At 49.5% G+C, this 16,423-nt stretch overlaps 4 protein-coding genes across 4 annotated transcripts; 3 read left to right on the top strand and 1 right to left on the bottom strand.

Annotated features, from left to right (window-relative positions):
• Positions 1-2,928: 2,928 nt before the first annotated feature.
• Positions 2,929-3,866, top strand: T310_2245 (uncharacterized protein; the record flags this gene model as incomplete). The annotated part of the gene is made up of 2 exons (XM_013474863.1): positions 2,929-3,444; positions 3,495-3,866. 2 exons carry the CDS (start codon positions 2,929-2,931, stop codon positions 3,864-3,866), a joined length of 888 nt encoding a protein of 295 aa, XP_013330317.1.
• Positions 3,867-6,595: 2,729 nt separating this feature from the next.
• Positions 6,596-9,793, top strand: T310_2244 (Translation elongation factor eEF-3; the record flags this gene model as incomplete). Its single annotated transcript, XM_013474862.1, has 1 exon — positions 6,596-9,793. The coding sequence occupies one exon, from the start codon at positions 6,596-6,598 to the stop codon at positions 9,791-9,793; it is 3,198 nt and encodes a 1,065-aa protein (XP_013330316.1).
• A 470-nt stretch (positions 9,794-10,263) lies between these two features.
• T310_2243 (uncharacterized protein) lies at positions 10,264-11,805 on the bottom strand (the record flags this gene model as incomplete). Its single annotated transcript, XM_013474861.1, has 5 exons — positions 10,264-10,278; positions 10,319-10,428; positions 10,600-10,654; positions 10,834-11,119; positions 11,177-11,805. The coding sequence occupies 5 exons, from the start codon at positions 11,803-11,805 to the stop codon at positions 10,264-10,266; spliced, it is 1,095 nt and encodes a 364-aa protein (XP_013330315.1).
• Positions 11,806-14,266: 2,461 nt separating this feature from the next.
• On the top strand, positions 14,267-16,423 carry T310_2242 (kinesin light chain 1; the record flags this gene model as incomplete). Its single annotated transcript, XM_013474860.1, has 2 exons — positions 14,267-14,671; positions 14,713-16,423. Coding segments are annotated over 2 exons (2,116 nt in total), but the record flags the coding sequence as incomplete, so codon positions are not given.

The raw sequence follows: 16,423 nt of genomic DNA, 5'->3' as shown, positions 1-16,423 counted from the left end.
GACTGGGACTTTTTTTATCGATAGCGAATTCTCTTTATTTTTTTGGATTGAATGAGGGGTCGAGCGTGGCAATAAGATTCCCCAATCAAAATAGCCCCCTAGTACAGCCAATCTGGCAATCTCCACCCGAGGGATTCTTATCGACACGCACTACCCCCCCCTCGCCACAAAAAGCAAAAAAAATTTCTTTTTTCAATTTTCGTATATCATCACAACCCATTGTTTATCAACAATGCATCTTTCTTGGTCTAGTGGTTATGATTTCCGCTTGTCATCGTCAGAAATGAAGATGCTCGCGGGAGACCGGGGTTCGATTCCCCGAGAAAGAGCTTACGTAAAAAAACAAAATTTTTTGGCATCTTAGTTGCTGTTGGTCCTGTATAATTATATTTGTCTCCTCCTTTTTTTTTTGGTTCAAGACGAGAAATCTGTAGGTTGTAATACTCTGTATAAGTACCTATATTTTCTTTCCACTGATATACAGAGTAGTATATGGAGTACCAACATATGAATTTTTTCTTTTTCTCACACTACGTTCTATTCACACTCTCACCGCCAGTCTTATTGCGTTAGATAATTCCGTCTACATCCTGACTCACTCGCTGTTGCTTCGTCTCATCCTCGTCAGATCGTTTCTACTCTTCGCATTTTTCCAGCAATCGGCGCATATGTGCAGAGATTGATCAGGAACAGTGAGTCGCAATTGAATAGGTCTGTGGACGAAATTTAAATAAAAGAATACATGTACTGTAGATAGACGGAAAATAATAAAAAAAATTTTCTTTCGTCGTCTAAGTGGTGGCTGACTGCGTGGCCAGCCGACTGCGTAGTATTAATTAATTTTTTTTTAAAAAAAAGACAGGGGGAGAATGGCGGTCAGCTAGAGTTGCTACATAGCATACGGAGTAGCTGCCAAAATTTTCAGGGTATCCAACAGAGTACTTTCACACCTGCATGAAAAAAAAATTTTTTCCAAGATAAATATAGAAACGGACGCATACTCAACACCGGCAAGAGGAAGAAGGAGAAGAAACCTGGTATGGGGAGTAGTTTCAGAGTTTTAGGTTCCTTAGGAAACGATAAATCTACTCCGTACTGCTCCTTTTTTTTTTCTTTTTTTGAGGATTTGTCCCTGTCCTAGGGATGGTACTCTGTAAGAGCTATGACCTACCACTTCTGTGTAACGTGACCATGTGTAACGTGACCATGACTGAGCCGCTGAGTTGACTCCGACATTGAGAGCCACGTTGTCTATCTAGGTTCATCTCCTATATTCAAGTCCACGAGAGACCAGCGGTACAACTTTGTGCCGTTTTTATCCTCATCTTGCTCGCAAGTCGAAATACAGAAGGTACCAGTCCTCATATTACAACCAGGGTTTCTTCAAATTATGTGCCATGCTGGATACACCATTTGACGCCTGCAATTGCATTTTATTATATCATCTTTATTTACGCGTTACTGAGCCAGCCAATTTCACTCAAAGCCTTGCCGCCTTTGTTAGCGGCAAGGGTCGGCGAGAGTGAATGGTACACATTACCAGCTGGGGGCGAAACGTGCTATGAAATTAGCACTAGCATAATAGGGTAACAGGGTATATATGCAGTTATACTCCGTAGTTACAAAGCCCTCCTTACATAAAGTCACTAGCCTAAATTTCAGGGACAAATATTAACCTATATTTATTGTAAGAACTAGCGATAGTATATTGTTGCAGGTCCCCAGCTTTCCAGATAATATCTATTAAATGTCTTAGAGCCTGATTCTGTTGGAAATCATGGCATACCAATCTAACTTGATTCGGTAATCAAAACCTGATGTGATATATCATATTGGGAGCCGAAGACCCCGCTCCCACAAATACGGCTTATACAGCCCATCTCCCACGTCTCATTAAAATCAAGAATCAAGCCTTCTTCATATCAATTAATCGTCTTCCCAGGAGTAGCGCTTGTAGGAGCTTCCCCTCTGCATGCTCATAGCCATAACCTCAATAGATTCAACGGTTCGCGATTCAGCGAGCCCTGGCGCTTTTCTCCAGCTTGGAGCCAAAATCAACGGGCAGTTGATCAAGATTGAAAATGTATTTAATATCAAGAGGTCTGCTCTGATTCTGCTGTTATTAATTTAGCAATCTATGGAACGTGTTATAAGAGAACATACGGGCTGATTCCAATCTCCAATCTTGCCTATGAACCTATCTCAATTGTCAAATGTGGGTAAGACGCGTTTCTTTTCATGCCGATAGCAGGTCTGAAGTCTTCTTCTATTTCTCTTGTTTGGTTGTCTGAAAGTCATCAGGAGAGCGGCAACATTTGCAATTTGTGCACCAAATTTGGACTTGTGGATCCATTGGAGCTGTACGCGGTACTACAGTATTATGGCATCGAGAGACTGTTCTCAGCACTAGGGGCTGAGAGCTCAATGGGGGAAAAGACTATAAAAGCTATAGAAAGCTGTGAATCTGCATATTCTGGCTACATGATCGCTCACTAGAAGAGGAAGACTGGAGCAAAGCCGGGCGTTAAAGCCGACTCGCCCGTGGGTTGGTCACGTGGGATATGCGCTGTGATTGGCCTGGCCTTGCGGAACGTAAATAAAAGGAGGGCTACGGAGAAAGTTGCATCACATGACTAGATCTTTTCCCTCCGGAGGATTATGGCATGATCATATCAAGAATCTGCGCCACCAGCAGACACGAATCTACCTGTTGTCTTCTCCACGGTGGATTGCTTCTATTTTCTTGTCGATAGTGGCGTTACATCCTCTCATGCTGAACCCAAGGAGCGCAACACAACGCTTACGATGCCCATAAACCGCGTCGCGTGGCGCAATGTTCACTTTTACGATGCGTCCACCGGAGCAACCTTGGGGGCTTTTACCAGAAGGGCTCTCTGACCGAAGCAACTCTGGTCTGGATTCTCGGCAATGTACTTCTCATTGTGGAAGATCATTGGACTATCAGACACAGAGAGTCTGGTCGGACTATTACACCATCAAGCAACCCAGTTGCGCCTGGGGATTATGATATCTACAGTGAGGGTACGCTTTCCCTGTGTGATATCAGCACTAATGCTTCGGCTTATTCGTCTAGGAACTATTCGAGTGAGTGATGAAGTGTGGTTTTCCCGATTGATCAGTCACGCTGTCTCGGGTCGAGAAGATGCATTCCGCGATGGGGTCCGCGCGAGAGACGGGAAATGTGTCATATCCGGGGAGGTCAATGACGGGGCCACGTGGGGCGTCTGGGCTGGATTTCAAGCCGCACATGTGTTCCCACTGGAGCATGAGAACCTGTGGATCCAATACAACTACGGGCGCTGGATTACGAAGATGGATGATGTTGTGGGGAATTCCAAAATAAACTCCGTTCAAAATGGGTTACTTATGTCGGAGAATTTGCACACTCGCTTTGACCAGTATCTATTCTCCATCAACCCAGTTGTAAGTATCTTGGACCCCAAACTTGTCCCAGCCATACTAACATGATAAAGGATGGCTACAAGGTCATCACGTTCATGCCTAACCGCTGGGGAATAGACGGAAGAATCCTTGACCCTATCTGCCGCAATCCGAACAATCCCGATCATGTATCAGATGAGGTGCTGCGGTGGCACTTTCGACAATGCATACTTGCCAATATGCGGGGCGCAGGGGAGCCTGTTTTTGAGACGGATTTCCCCGCTGGGACAGATATGATGGCAACACTGCGCGCTGAACCATATGGCAAAGAGAGGTTTGAGATGGAGCTCGCATCGAGGCTAAGATTCATGGCTGGGGCAGGCGAGGTGGGATCTCAGTCAAGTCGTTGCCGCTCTTTGAATGTGCTAATTTTGAAATCTTCTAGGACTGAGCGCACTGAGTGACGGCTTTTCCGGTCTGTCATTGCTCGGGAGTGCGGTTCTGTGGAGTTGTATCAATATACTGCATGTATGATGATGAATTTTCGATTGTGGCCTGGCGTTTGCTTGGTGGTGAACTCTCGACATGGCGGCTACTTTCTTTTATCTGTTCAAGGAATACCCCAAAAGGCTAGATCCCGGAGTTATTTCAGTCAGATCTCACTAACTGACTTTCAAGCAAGGTTGTCTTTCTATGTGGTTGAAGGAGCTTTTAGGGCTTTAAGGTCAAATACCAGCGATACCGGTGCACGTCTCCTGGTCTTGTAGCTTCCTCTACATTGCTTTTCCGTTCCTCCTTTGGCATCTGCACATCAAGATGTTAGGTATCTCCATGGTAGTCTTAAAAGGCAAAGGCGAAGGAAGACAACGAGCTCCGGCTGATCGAACCAAGCATGATAAACTGCTCTTATAGATACAAACGAAACACAAATGACAGAGCCAATCTTGGTCATACTTCATCCAAAGAGAACACAGAACAGAAAGAGATGCCAGTCTTAGCTGATTATTCTTGGCGTGGAGAGATCGTTCAGCACGACCCTTTGAATGTTGTCTCCTTTGTCTCTCTAAATCTAGTCTTCCTGCATGTTTATCTACAAAACATAATTAAACTAGGACAAGCTAGAAAATCCACACGATAAATGAACATTAATCTCCGCCCAACCTTGAGTAGCGTCCAAGTAAATCGAAAAGTATTACATTTCGCTAGAGACTGTGCTTTCAGACGGGCTAGCATTCCGAGGGCAACCAACTCCACACTTGGAAAATTGTCCCATGGACAGACTCAATGTGATTCAGCAAATGCATCTTGTGCTCTAGGGTCACATTTCGGAATTTGCAGTTGACCTTCTTGCCTTCCATCCGATGATCGCCATGCCGATCTGAGAACCCGGTGTGGTCCGCTCCTTGATCGCCAATTTGACATACCTGGGTTCCCAAGGCAGAAGAAGCAGATTGTCGGTCTCTTGTCATTTAGGACTGATGCGATTGCCTTGCTGAGTGCCAGATCCTCCTCCTGTGCTCGGTCATGCTGTTCGACCTCGGTCAATGTGAGGGGCTTGGTTGCGGCGCACTCTTCGAACTGTCTAGCGCGCGAGGGCGCTCCCTCCTCTATGCCACAGTACGCCGTCAACTGCATTGATGGCGGCAATTCGTCATTGGTTGCGTACTTTGTGTTCTATTATGACCTCCTAACGGTCACATTGTATGTTCTAGGAAAGTTTATAGGGGCTGCGATCTTTTCTATTCTTCCAGAAACCTATACTACACCATTTTCTGCTTGTACTCCGTATTGATAGTGCTCCGTGAATAAAATGTAGTCCTAAAATAGATTATGGGCCTATGGCGGGCCCTCACTTCCTGCCGATCCATCGCCCACCCGGGGTACCCCACAGTCTATCACGACAACAAAGAGTGAGTTGGCTGATAGCAGGGAGTGATTGCGAGTCCAGCAATGCCAACAAAGACAGCTGTGTCGACATCTCACCCACCCCGGGATTGAAGAACAATGGGTTGTAGAGCTGTCAGACTGATCCTGCCCTCGCAGGGCGTCCCCCCTACAGGGTTGCTAGTTCAGGGGCCGACAGCCCGTAACCCCCGGAGCTGATTGCTGAATCCGGCGCGTACTGTATATGCTTGCATCGGCCGACAAGTTCCCACCAGCCACCACGACGCTCGGGATTGGCGGTCCTCACACGCGATGGTCTAGACGATCCCTGGCTCTGCCTGCGTTCTAGAAAATCGACCGGGTCAGCAATACGGAGTACCGTCAATACGCAGGCTGCGCCACTGGCAGAGCCGGGGATCCCCGAGCCCCCAGCCCCGGCCGGGGTGGCGACAGAAATAGATTTTGGACCCAGCCGATGCGGCCAGTGGCCAAGGATCGGCCAGCGATAGGGGTAAAGTCAAACCGGAAAACGGTAAATGCAATCCAGGGTCGCCTTGCGTCGGCGACGATGATCGTTATCGTTGCGTTCCGAGTCGACTGCCGGGGCCCTAGCCTCTACGTACTCTGTCACATTGGTTGGCTGGCACATGCAGACGAAATCAAGGCAGATTGGTTGGGCAGCCACTCCGCCACGTACGCGCGACGCCGTTCTGGCCCGTCCTTCACCAGCTGTCCGTGCAGGACAACAAAGAGCATTATCCAGCATCCATCATTATTATTATTCACTGCAATCAAATTCGAGGCAAGGCCAGCAGTTGCCTCGCCAGCCAACCAGCAGCCGCGCAGGATTCTCGGCCAATCGCGGCGCGCGGATGGTGCCCCTTCCGCATCGGGTTTAGCGCGGTGCAGCTGTGCCCAATCGGGACTAGTGCGGCACCCGCAGCAAAAAATTCGGAGCAAAAAATTTTTGGCTGGGCGGCCACACAGCAGTAATTAATAAATCTCGCTCTCCCCTCCCTCTTTCTCCTCTGCAACTCTCTCCGCTCCTCCTGTCGTCCCTCCCCTGGTTGCTGGAGGCTGGGTGTTTTTTCTTTCTTTTCTCTGTCTTCTTCCATAGACAGCCATTGAGATAGATCTCTGCCGGCCGCATAGAGCGCATTTGCGTTGTCCGACGCAGATACGTGGGCCGTCGCCACTCTTAATCGCTGATACCCTGATAGACCGGTTTTCGCGTCTTTCCGTCTCTTTCTTCCTCTAATTTTTATTCATCTCTTTCTTTCGAAAAAAAAATCTACGCATACCATTCACCATGCCCGCTGCCGTGGACTCTGCCCCCGCTGTCTCGGCCAAGGAGACGGCCAAGTCGGTCGCTGTCATCGAGGACCTGATCAAGAACCTCTCCATCTCCAAGACCCCCGATGAGGCCAACTCCCACGCCAACAACCTCGCCGCTCTGCTGAACGGCCCCATCGAGGACCAGACCGTGCCTGTGAAGCTTGTCGAGTCGCTCAAGAAGCAGCTCGCCAACAAGAAGGATGCCAACGCCCGTGAGCGTGCGCTGGATGCCATCCGCGCCATCGCGGAGCACTCCTCGATCGCGCCTGGCGTCGAGCCTCACCTCCTGACCCTGCTGGGCCCGACTCTGGCCGCCGTCAGCGACAAGATGACCAACGTCAAGAACGCCGCCCAGGCGGCGGCGATCGCCCTCACCAAGTCCATCAACCCGAACGCCGTCAAGGCCGCCCTGCCCGCCATCATCAACTCCATCCTGTCTGCCCAGAAGTGGCCAGAGAAGTTGACCGCCCTGCAGTGCGTTGAGGCCCTCGTCGAGACCGCTCCCGCCCAGCTCTCCTTCCGCGTTCCCGACCTGATCCCCGTCGTCTCCGAGTCCATGTGGGACACCAAGCCCGAGGTCAAGAAGGCCGCCTACGGCACCATGGAGAAGGTCTGCGGTCTGATCGTCAACAAGGATATTGAGCAGTTCATTCCCGAGCTCATCAAGTGTATCGCCAAGCCTGAGAACGTCCCCGAGACCGTCCACCTGCTTGGTGCCACCACTTTCGTCAGCGACGTCTACCAGCCGACCCTGGCCATCATGGTGCCCCTGCTGGACCGTGGTCTTGCCGAGCGTGACACCGCCATCAAGCGGAAGTCGGCCGTCATCGTCGACAACATGTGCAAGCTCGTCGAGGACCCCCAGATTGTCGCTCCTTTCTTGCCCAAGCTGATGCCCGCGCTGGAGAAGAACTACGAGACTCTGGCCGACCCCGAGGCTCGCAACAAGACGAAGCAGGCTCTTGACACCCTCATCCGTGTCGGTGATGTCAAGGACGGTAAGATTCCCGAGGTGTCTCACGCGGGTGACATCTCCACCGTCTCCGCCATCCTCAAGGAGATCCTGGAGCCCAAGTACAAGGACCAGCTGGCCAATGCTGAGCCCGCCATCGAGTTCATCGCGGCCATTGCTGGTCAGCTGGTCGACGAGAAGGTCACCGAGGTCGCCAACTGGACCCAGAACACCACTCCCTACCTGGCCGCCATTGTCGGCGAGGCCAACGCCAAGTCCGTCGCCGAGACCCTCCGCAAGCGTGCCTCTCCCGGTGTTGAGGACGAGGACGAAATCCTCTCGGATGAGGAGGAGGGCGAGGACCTCTGCAACTGCACCTTCAACCTGGCCTACGGTGCCAAGATCCTGCTCAACCAGACTCACCTGCGCCTCAAGCGTGGCCAGCGCTACGGTCTTCTGGGCCCCAACGGTTCCGGAAAGACCACCCTCATGCGCGCCATCAACAACGAGCAGGTCGAGGGCTTCCCCAAGAAGAGCGAAGTCAAGACCGTGTTCGTGGAGCACGACCTCGACGCGGCCGACACCGAGCAGACGGTCATTGGCTGGACCGAGAAGAAGCTCGAGGCTGCCGGTGTCAAGACCGACCGTGCCGCCATCGAAGCCAAGCTGCTAGAGTTCGGTTTCCTCAAGGAGCAGTTCGACGCCCCGATCACCTCTCTGTCTGGTGGTTGGAAGATGAAGCTCGCCCTCGCCCGTGCGGTGTTCGAGAACCCCGACATTCTGCTGCTCGACGAGCCGACCAACCACCTGGACGTCAAGAACGTGGAGTGGCTGGAGAACTACCTCATCAACTCCCCTTGCACGTCCATCATTGTCTCTCACGACAGCAAGTTCTTGGACAAGGTCATCCAGCACGTGATCCACTACGAGCGCTTCAAGCTTAAGCGCTACCGTGGTTCTCTGAGCGAGTTCGTCAAGAAGGTGCCGGCGGCCAAGTCCTACTACGAGCTCGGTGCCTCGGACCTCGAGTTCACGTTCCCCGAACCCGGTTACCTCGAGGGTGTCAAGACCAAGGCCAAGGCCATCATCCGGGTCACCAACATGTCCTTCCAGTACCCCGGCACGCCCAAGCCCCAGCTCACGGACGTCACCTTCCAAGTCTCCCTGGGCTCCCGTATTGCCGTCATTGGTCCCAACGGTGCCGGCAAGTCGACTCTGGTGAACGTCCTCACCGGTGAGCTCGTGCCCACTTCGGGTGAGGTGTACCACCACGAGAACATTCGTATCGCCTACATCAAGCAGCACGCGTTCGCCCACATCGATAACCACCTGGACAAGACCCCGTCGGAATACATCCAGTGGCGTTTCCAGACCGGTGAGGACCGCGAGACTATGGACCGCGCCAACAAGATCATCACCGAGGAGGACGAGAAGGCGATGGACAAGATCTTCAAGATCGACGGCACCCAGCGTCGTGTCATCGGCATCCACGCGCGTCGCAAGTTCAAGAACTCGTACGAGTACGAGTGCTCGTTCGCTCTGGGTGAGAACGTCGGCCAGAAGAACGAGAAGTGGACTCCGATGTCGAGCCAGGACAACGCCTGGATTCCTCGGAACGAGCTGATTGCCTCTCACGCCAAGCTGGTGGCCGAGATTGATCAGAAGGAGGCTCTCGCCAGCGGTCAGTTCCGTCCTCTGATCCGTCGTGAGATCGAGGCCCACTGCGCCAACTTTGGCCTGGACGCTGAGTTGGTGTCTCACTCTCGCATGCGCGGTCTGTCGGGTGGTCAGCGTGTCAAGGTCGTGCTGGCCGCCTGCTCGTGGCAGCGTCCTCACGTGATTGTCCTGGACGAGCCGACCAACTACCTGGACCGTGACTCGTTGGGTGCGCTGAACAAGGCCCTGAAGAAGTTCGAGGGAGGTGTCGTCATCATCACCCACTCGCGGGAGTTCACCGAGAACCTGACGGAGGAAGTGTGGACCGTCATGGACGGCAAGATGACTCCCTCGGGCCACAACTGGGTTACCGGCCAGGGCTCTGGTCCGCGTCTGCAGGAGAAGAACGACGACGACGAGGAGCAGTTCGACGCGCTGGGCAACAAGATCGAGAAAGCAGAGAAGAAGAAGAAGCTCACGTCTGCTGAGCAGCGGAAGAAGCGCAAGGAGCGGATGGCGAAGAAGAAGCGTGGTGAGGAGGTCTTTTCCGATGACGATCTGTGAAGGATAGACAGATAGATAGATGTTCTTTTCTTGCTTACGTTTCTTCTTCTGGTCCTATCCTAATGGCTGCTTTTTCTTTTTATGGTGTTTATGATCATGTTATGATTGCGATGTTTTCTTGTTTTCTGGTTGGTTTGTTCATAGAACAGTTGAATCCTGTCTAGAAATGATAGAACAGTGAAATTCTGTTTAGAAAATGATAGAGCGGTCGAACGACATGCATCATTCTAGTCTAGAATGTAACTTGGATGAATAAATAGCTAGAGGCCTAGCGAATTGAATTGAATTTTAATCTAGATGTTAGATGTAACGCACTGATTCATTCATTCATCTTCTCCAGATCATCAGTTGATCGGTAAATTTTTTTTTCGGTTCAAAAAGAAAGAAAAACCCCGATAGTAGTCCCGTGGTTGGGGAGATTGTTTTGACTTCTACCTAAACAGGAAGAAAGGCAGTTAAGTGGTGCCAGCCTAGGTAGTACCTACCTAGGTAGTCTCTTCATATTCTACTTCTACTTCTACTTACTCTCTTTCGCCTCCTTTCCTCCTTTTCCTCCTGCTCATGCTTTCTTTTAATATCCCTGATACGGCATCTTGAGAGCATCCATACACTGCTTGCTGTCTTCATCTTGTTTGCTTATCATTTCTGTCATATTTTTTTTAGAAAAAAAAAAGAGAAAGAAAAAAAAGAAAAAAGAAAAAAAGAATATGAGAATACTGTACTGTACTATAGAATAGAATACTTCTCCTGTACAAAAGAAAAAAGAATCTAAGAAATGCCTTTAACTAGGTGATGAATCGACTGACTGTTGACTGACTGATTCATCAAATCGATTGATTGTGATTCTGCGTCACTGTTGTACTGTACTGTACAGTAGAATACTTCTACTGTACTAAAGAAGAGACAGAGAGAGAGAGAAAGTACATATGTATGATTTAAAACCCCTTCACACCCGTGCTGGCACTACTCATCTGCGCAAGCTGCACCCTCCTCCGATAATGCTGCCGAAACTGATACCTCCCGACGGTCCCCAATCCCACGACCAACCCAAACACCCCCGTCCAGACACAGGTGACGATCAGCCCCGTCGGGAAGACCATGATGTGTGTCCCCGGAAGCACGAATTTCGTCGCCGACGACACCACTGCCGCTGAGAGAGCGGTGGCCTGTGGGAAGGTGATGTTTGGCGTGCCGCCTGTTTGGACCAGTTGGCCTGCTACGTAGGAGATTGTGTCGGATGACAGGGATGTGTTGGCTAGCATGTTTGTGGTTGGGTTGATGGCTGCGATGGTTATGTCGGGGATCATTAGGATTCGGAGGTCGGATCTAACGAGTCAGTCAGTACCAGCACAATATATTATAATATAAAAACAGTCGACATACTCCGTGAGCTTGGAATACTCCAACGCCTCACTCATTCGCCCAATATTCTGAAACCCCTGAAGGAACTGCCCCTTCGCAGGCTGACTCCCCCCTAGAGAGCCATTCTTACTCCACATCATCTGCGGCGCGGACAGACTCGCTTCGGGGATCGACACCGACAGTGTATAGTCCGAGGGCTGCACGCCCACAAAGTCACCGACCGGATCGGACTTTTGATAGAACCGCACGTCCATCTGGAAGACCCCCGTGGAATTGTCCCAGAAGGCGATGTTGTAGCAGGCCACGATGCCGCTGGGGTTGACGGCGGCGGAGTAGTTGCTGACTGCGTTCGTGCAGGCTTGAGTGGCTGTCTGGTTGAATGCCTGCGCGTCAAAGCTAGGCACGGCAGCAGATGATGATGCAACGCGCTTGGTGGTGGTAGTCCTCCTGGTCGCGGACTGTGTTGTTGGCTTAGGTCCTCGTTCCTTGTCCACGACCACCCAGGCGGCACGTTCAAGGACGTGGTCTGGGCTGCGGCGGTGGTGCCATGACAACTCGATGTTGTTCAGGAGGTTCTTTGCGAAAGCCGGTAGGACCTGGAGCAGGAGGAGGAGGAGACAGAGCGAGAGCGAGACGCTGTAGTGTCGCATGGTGTAGAAAATTAAGACTTGAGTATTATCTCGACGGCGAGGCAGTGCTATTAAGTCGAAAATATTATGTTCAGAATTGAAGACCGACTCGACCAGCGGCGGTAACAAAAAAAAATCTGCTCGTGTTAGCTGATCAAGTTTAGCAAGAAATACATCGAGTACTACGGACACTCACCAAATATCTAGGATAGAACCTTACCAGCAGGTGAAAGAAAAAAAGAAAGGAATTGAGAAATAAACTGGAGAAACAAAACAGGTGGCGTTTGAAAGAAAGGAAAGAAAGAAAAAGAAGAAAGAAAGAAATAGAACAGCCCAGAACGGTTGAATGTTAAAGGAGTACTCCGTAAGGAGGTCTCTAGAGTGCATCAACAGGAGGCTATCCCAAACAAACACCAGGGTACTGTGACACACTCCCAAGAATCAAGGATCCGGCTAGTCTAGTTTCTGCATCATCCACTGCCAAATAACTGCTAGACAGGTAGTCGAAGACAAAAAAATGGCCTTGGCTAGGCTTGTGCCGGCATAAGTGCGACACGACAGGAGATCTTTTCAGCACCGTTTGAGTTTGAGATGATAGCTAGCTGGTTGCAGATTTAGCTCGAATCGGATCTTGTCAGGAGCTTTCTCTCTCCTTTGTCATGCTGACTGGCCAGCCAAAAAAAAAAGAGGCAGTTGAAAGGACCGTTTGCACAGAGCCATGCCGTACCATTCTTGCATTCAATTTCTCCATAGTAAGATGCCGTCAATGGAATTGAATTTGATGCTTGATGCTTCTCACTGAGACTCGACAGTGACAGCCAAGATTCCATCTGTGACGTCAAGATAAGCTAAACCACAGTTCCTATCTACCTAGGTACCTATCTACCTCTATAGTCTGTAAGTCGGAGGGAATGACGCCTTTTTCGGCGACATTTGACGCCGCTTTTTGCGTCCTTTCATTATAACCGACCTCCTTTCTGGCACTAGCTAATAGTAGTGGTTTCACAGTCACTACACCTTTACTCTATAGAGGTTAATTCTGAATCACATCTGTCCACTTGCCTACTGCAGAACTTCTAACTTTACACTGATTAGCTGCTATGCAGGTGTTCTGTATATAGTGTAGAATAGGTGCCTCAGGTTACCTGTAAGATGCACTGCTCCCAAACTATGCATGTGATTCACGCACCTATATTATTCTCGCTGGTGCCAGCCACACGGCAAACCAGCGATCAGTACGATTAAACATATATTGCGGATGAGAGGGGTAGCTGATTGCTGACTTCCTGGGGATCGGTTCTATATACAGGAATTGCGGCCCAACTAGTGCCCAACAGATAGGGGTTCTTCGGCACCTGCGGCCGACCATAACTGCCGACCAGGCCTACACCTGGCAAATTTCAATATTTAGGTACAATCTAGGTTAAGTGAAAATTTCTGTGGCTTTTATACAAACAGGAGACCACACACCAAAACTTACATTTTTTAAATTAACTAAAGTGCGTTTAGTTTCTCTAAGTAATTCTCTATATCTTTCTATATTCTATTTTATATTTAGAGTGAAATCTAATTGCGAAGTTGGCTCATATCAGCAACTTAGGATAGCAGCAAAGACCAATACATTCAAGTCGAGATCACTGAAAGGGTTCTGTGATGGATCCTTCATCAACTTGGCTCTATTTGGGATAAATGATAGATCAGGCCAGTCGCACTCTTCCTCAAAGGTAGAAGAAGTGGGAATGGTACCTATGCTTCTTTGAAGATGGACAAATCGTCTCAGGGTGGACTTGTAGCAAACCGCGGAGTATAAAAGGTCCAGTGTCGGTGCAGAAAATCCAACACTCTGTCTTCGGGTTCCAGGTTCTTGTTGAGCTGGATCACCAAAAAAAGGGTTCCTCGATACTGCTAGCAAAGCTACCTGGCTCTTCGGGTTGCGATAATATCCTTCACTCCTCACCTCTTTTGCTGTCCCATTTTTCGCTCGCCTGTGATATTTGACCATTGACCCTCATTCCTTACCTGGCGACCTTGCCCCTATGGCTTGTTGTGGCTCCCCGATATCTTGCCTCGTAGCTTTTGGTTCCCCGCCTTTCCGCTGCACAGCTTTACACCTCAAATCCGCCTCTGGTCCCTTTTTGCCCTTGTAAACAGCCTTCTGCTACATCTGTAGGTGCTGGGCTGTTATTGGACCATTGCATATGTTGTTGAGGAGGAAGTATGCAAGATATGGTGAAATGTACTATTAGTTACGCAAATAGAGTGGCCGAGGAGTTTAGGATGGACTACAAGCCGCGCTCAAGCAACTCGATGCGCTGAGGCTGTGCAAGCTGATGATCAGCCCAGCCCAGTGAGGGGTACATTCAGCCTTGTATTCATTTTTGGGAATCCTCCATCGCCACTTCTAACGTCAATACAAGCTTGCATATTCATTCTTCTGGAGGCCGATGATACTGCTTCTACTTCTACAACATTACTCTGCATAATGGATCCGCTTAGCGTCGTCGGCCTTGTCGGAAACATTGTTCAGTTTGTTGATTTCACAGGGAAGTTAATATCTAAATCTGTCTTCCTCTACCACTCTGGAAAAGGCGTATTACCGGAAAACATTGATATTGAGACTGCAACAAAACACCTGGTCCTACTGAATACTAAGCTTAAGGATGCTGCAACTTCTACCGGTAGCAGAGAACTTCAAAGACTCTGCACATCATGCGGTGACGTCGCAGACGAGCTGCTCGCAGCGGTAGATAAAGTCAAGGTTAAGGGCGAGCCAGGGAAATGGAAGAGTGTACAGAAGGCACTACGAAGTGTTTGGAGCAAGGATGATATTGAGGGATTAGAAAAACGCCTGGCAAGGTTCCGCGAGGAGCTGAACCTGCACATAGCGGTTGAGATTCGGTAATACTTGTCTGTAACCAATACGTGTAGCTTAATTTTGCTGACTCAAAGTGCGATGCAGGGATCAAGTTGCTGAGTTTAGAACAGAGTACTCGGATCGCCTCCAAGAACTCGACTCTGCAACAAAGAAAGCTTCTTGACGCCATTATCAGGCAAAGAGATGTTTTTCAACCGGCACATGAAGCACAACTTACTCTCATGAAAGATCTGCACGGAGAAACAGTAACAAGAATCGAAGATGAGCATGAGATCACGCGCCGTGAGATAATTCATGAGATTAGAAAGAGGCTGCCTGGACCTGGACATGATATGAGCGGGCAGGAACAGGGCACATCCCAGCAACAAGATCCTTGCTTCTCTGTTCCCTTTATAAGAAACCGACAGTTTGTAAACCGCGGGCAACTTGATGAAGTTGAGAGAAGGCTTTTTATAGAAGGCAACTGCCCGAAAGTCGCAATCTACGGTCTCGGAGGAGTAGGCAAAACCCAAATCGCACTTGAGTTGGCTTACCGAACAAGAGAACAAAGACCAGACTACTCCGTCTTCTGGGTGCCTGCAACGACCGTTGAGAACTTTCAACAAGCATATCTAGATATTGGACGGAAGCTGCATTTACTGCAGCCTAAGGAGCAAAAGGAAGACATCAAGAAGATTGTGCGAGACTATTTAAGTCGAGAAAGTGCGGGCCATTGGTTACTAATATATGACAATGCTGACGATATTGACATGTGGGTAGAGAACACGAACGGCACAAATGAGCCAACTTTAATCAATTACATACCGAGAAGCAACAAAGGATCCATAATTTTTACGACACGGAACCGAAAGGCCGCGGTCAAGCTCGCTCACCAAAATGTGGTGGGAATCCGCGAGATGGATGAGGATGCAGCAATCCAGATGCTTAGCAGACTCCTGATCGATCAACAAATCCTGAATGATCGGCATATCATCCTTGACCTCCTTGAGCAACTTACCTTTCTCCCTCTTGCCATTGCGCAAGCAGCTGCATACATGAATGAAAACGGCATAACAGTGTCAGAGTACTTGTCGCTTCTAAGGGATAAAGAACAAAATATTATTGAAGTCCTGAGTGAAAACTTCGAAGATGAAGGAAGATACCGTCATGTCAAGAATCCTGTCGCGACCACATGGCTGATTTCGTTTGATCAGATCAGGTGTCGCGATCCTCTGGCGGCTGAGTATCTCTCATTTATGGCATGTCTTAATCCAAAGGCAATTCCGCAGTCGCTTTTGCCTCCGGCGCCGTCAAAAAAACGGATGACCGATGCAATTGGAACCCTAAGTGGTTACTCTTTTATTACAAGGCGGCCAGCAGATGAGTCTCTAGACCTCCATCGCCTAGTGCATCTTGCCACTAGGAATTGGCTGCGAATGGAAAACTGCGATACAGAGTGGGTAGCAAAGGCCATTGCACGATTGGACTGTGTCTTCCCAAGTCACGATCATAAAAACAGAGACTTGTGGAGAGCTTACCTACCACATGCACAATATCTTGTCGGGTCTGATCTCGGCAATGGGGTTAGAGAGAGACTATCACTGCTTATGAAGCTCGGACAATGTCTGCTCAGTGATGGAAGGTATAATGACGCTGAAAAGCCATTCCTGGAGGTGATGGAGGCAAGAAAAAAGGTGCTGGGAGAGGAGCACCCAGCTACACTTGCCAGTATGGCCAATCTTGCATCAACATACCGGAATCAAGGACGATGGAAGGAGGCAGAGG

The sequence above is a fragment of the Rasamsonia emersonii genome, assembly GCF_000968595.1.
Source record: "Rasamsonia emersonii CBS 393.64 chromosome Unknown ctg1118621760018, whole genome shotgun sequence".
In the NCBI taxonomy this organism is placed as follows: domain Eukaryota; kingdom Fungi; phylum Ascomycota; class Eurotiomycetes; order Eurotiales; family Trichocomaceae; genus Rasamsonia; species Rasamsonia emersonii.
Note: the sequence above shows the minus strand (reverse complement) of the source record. Positions and strands in the feature narration are given on the sequence as shown.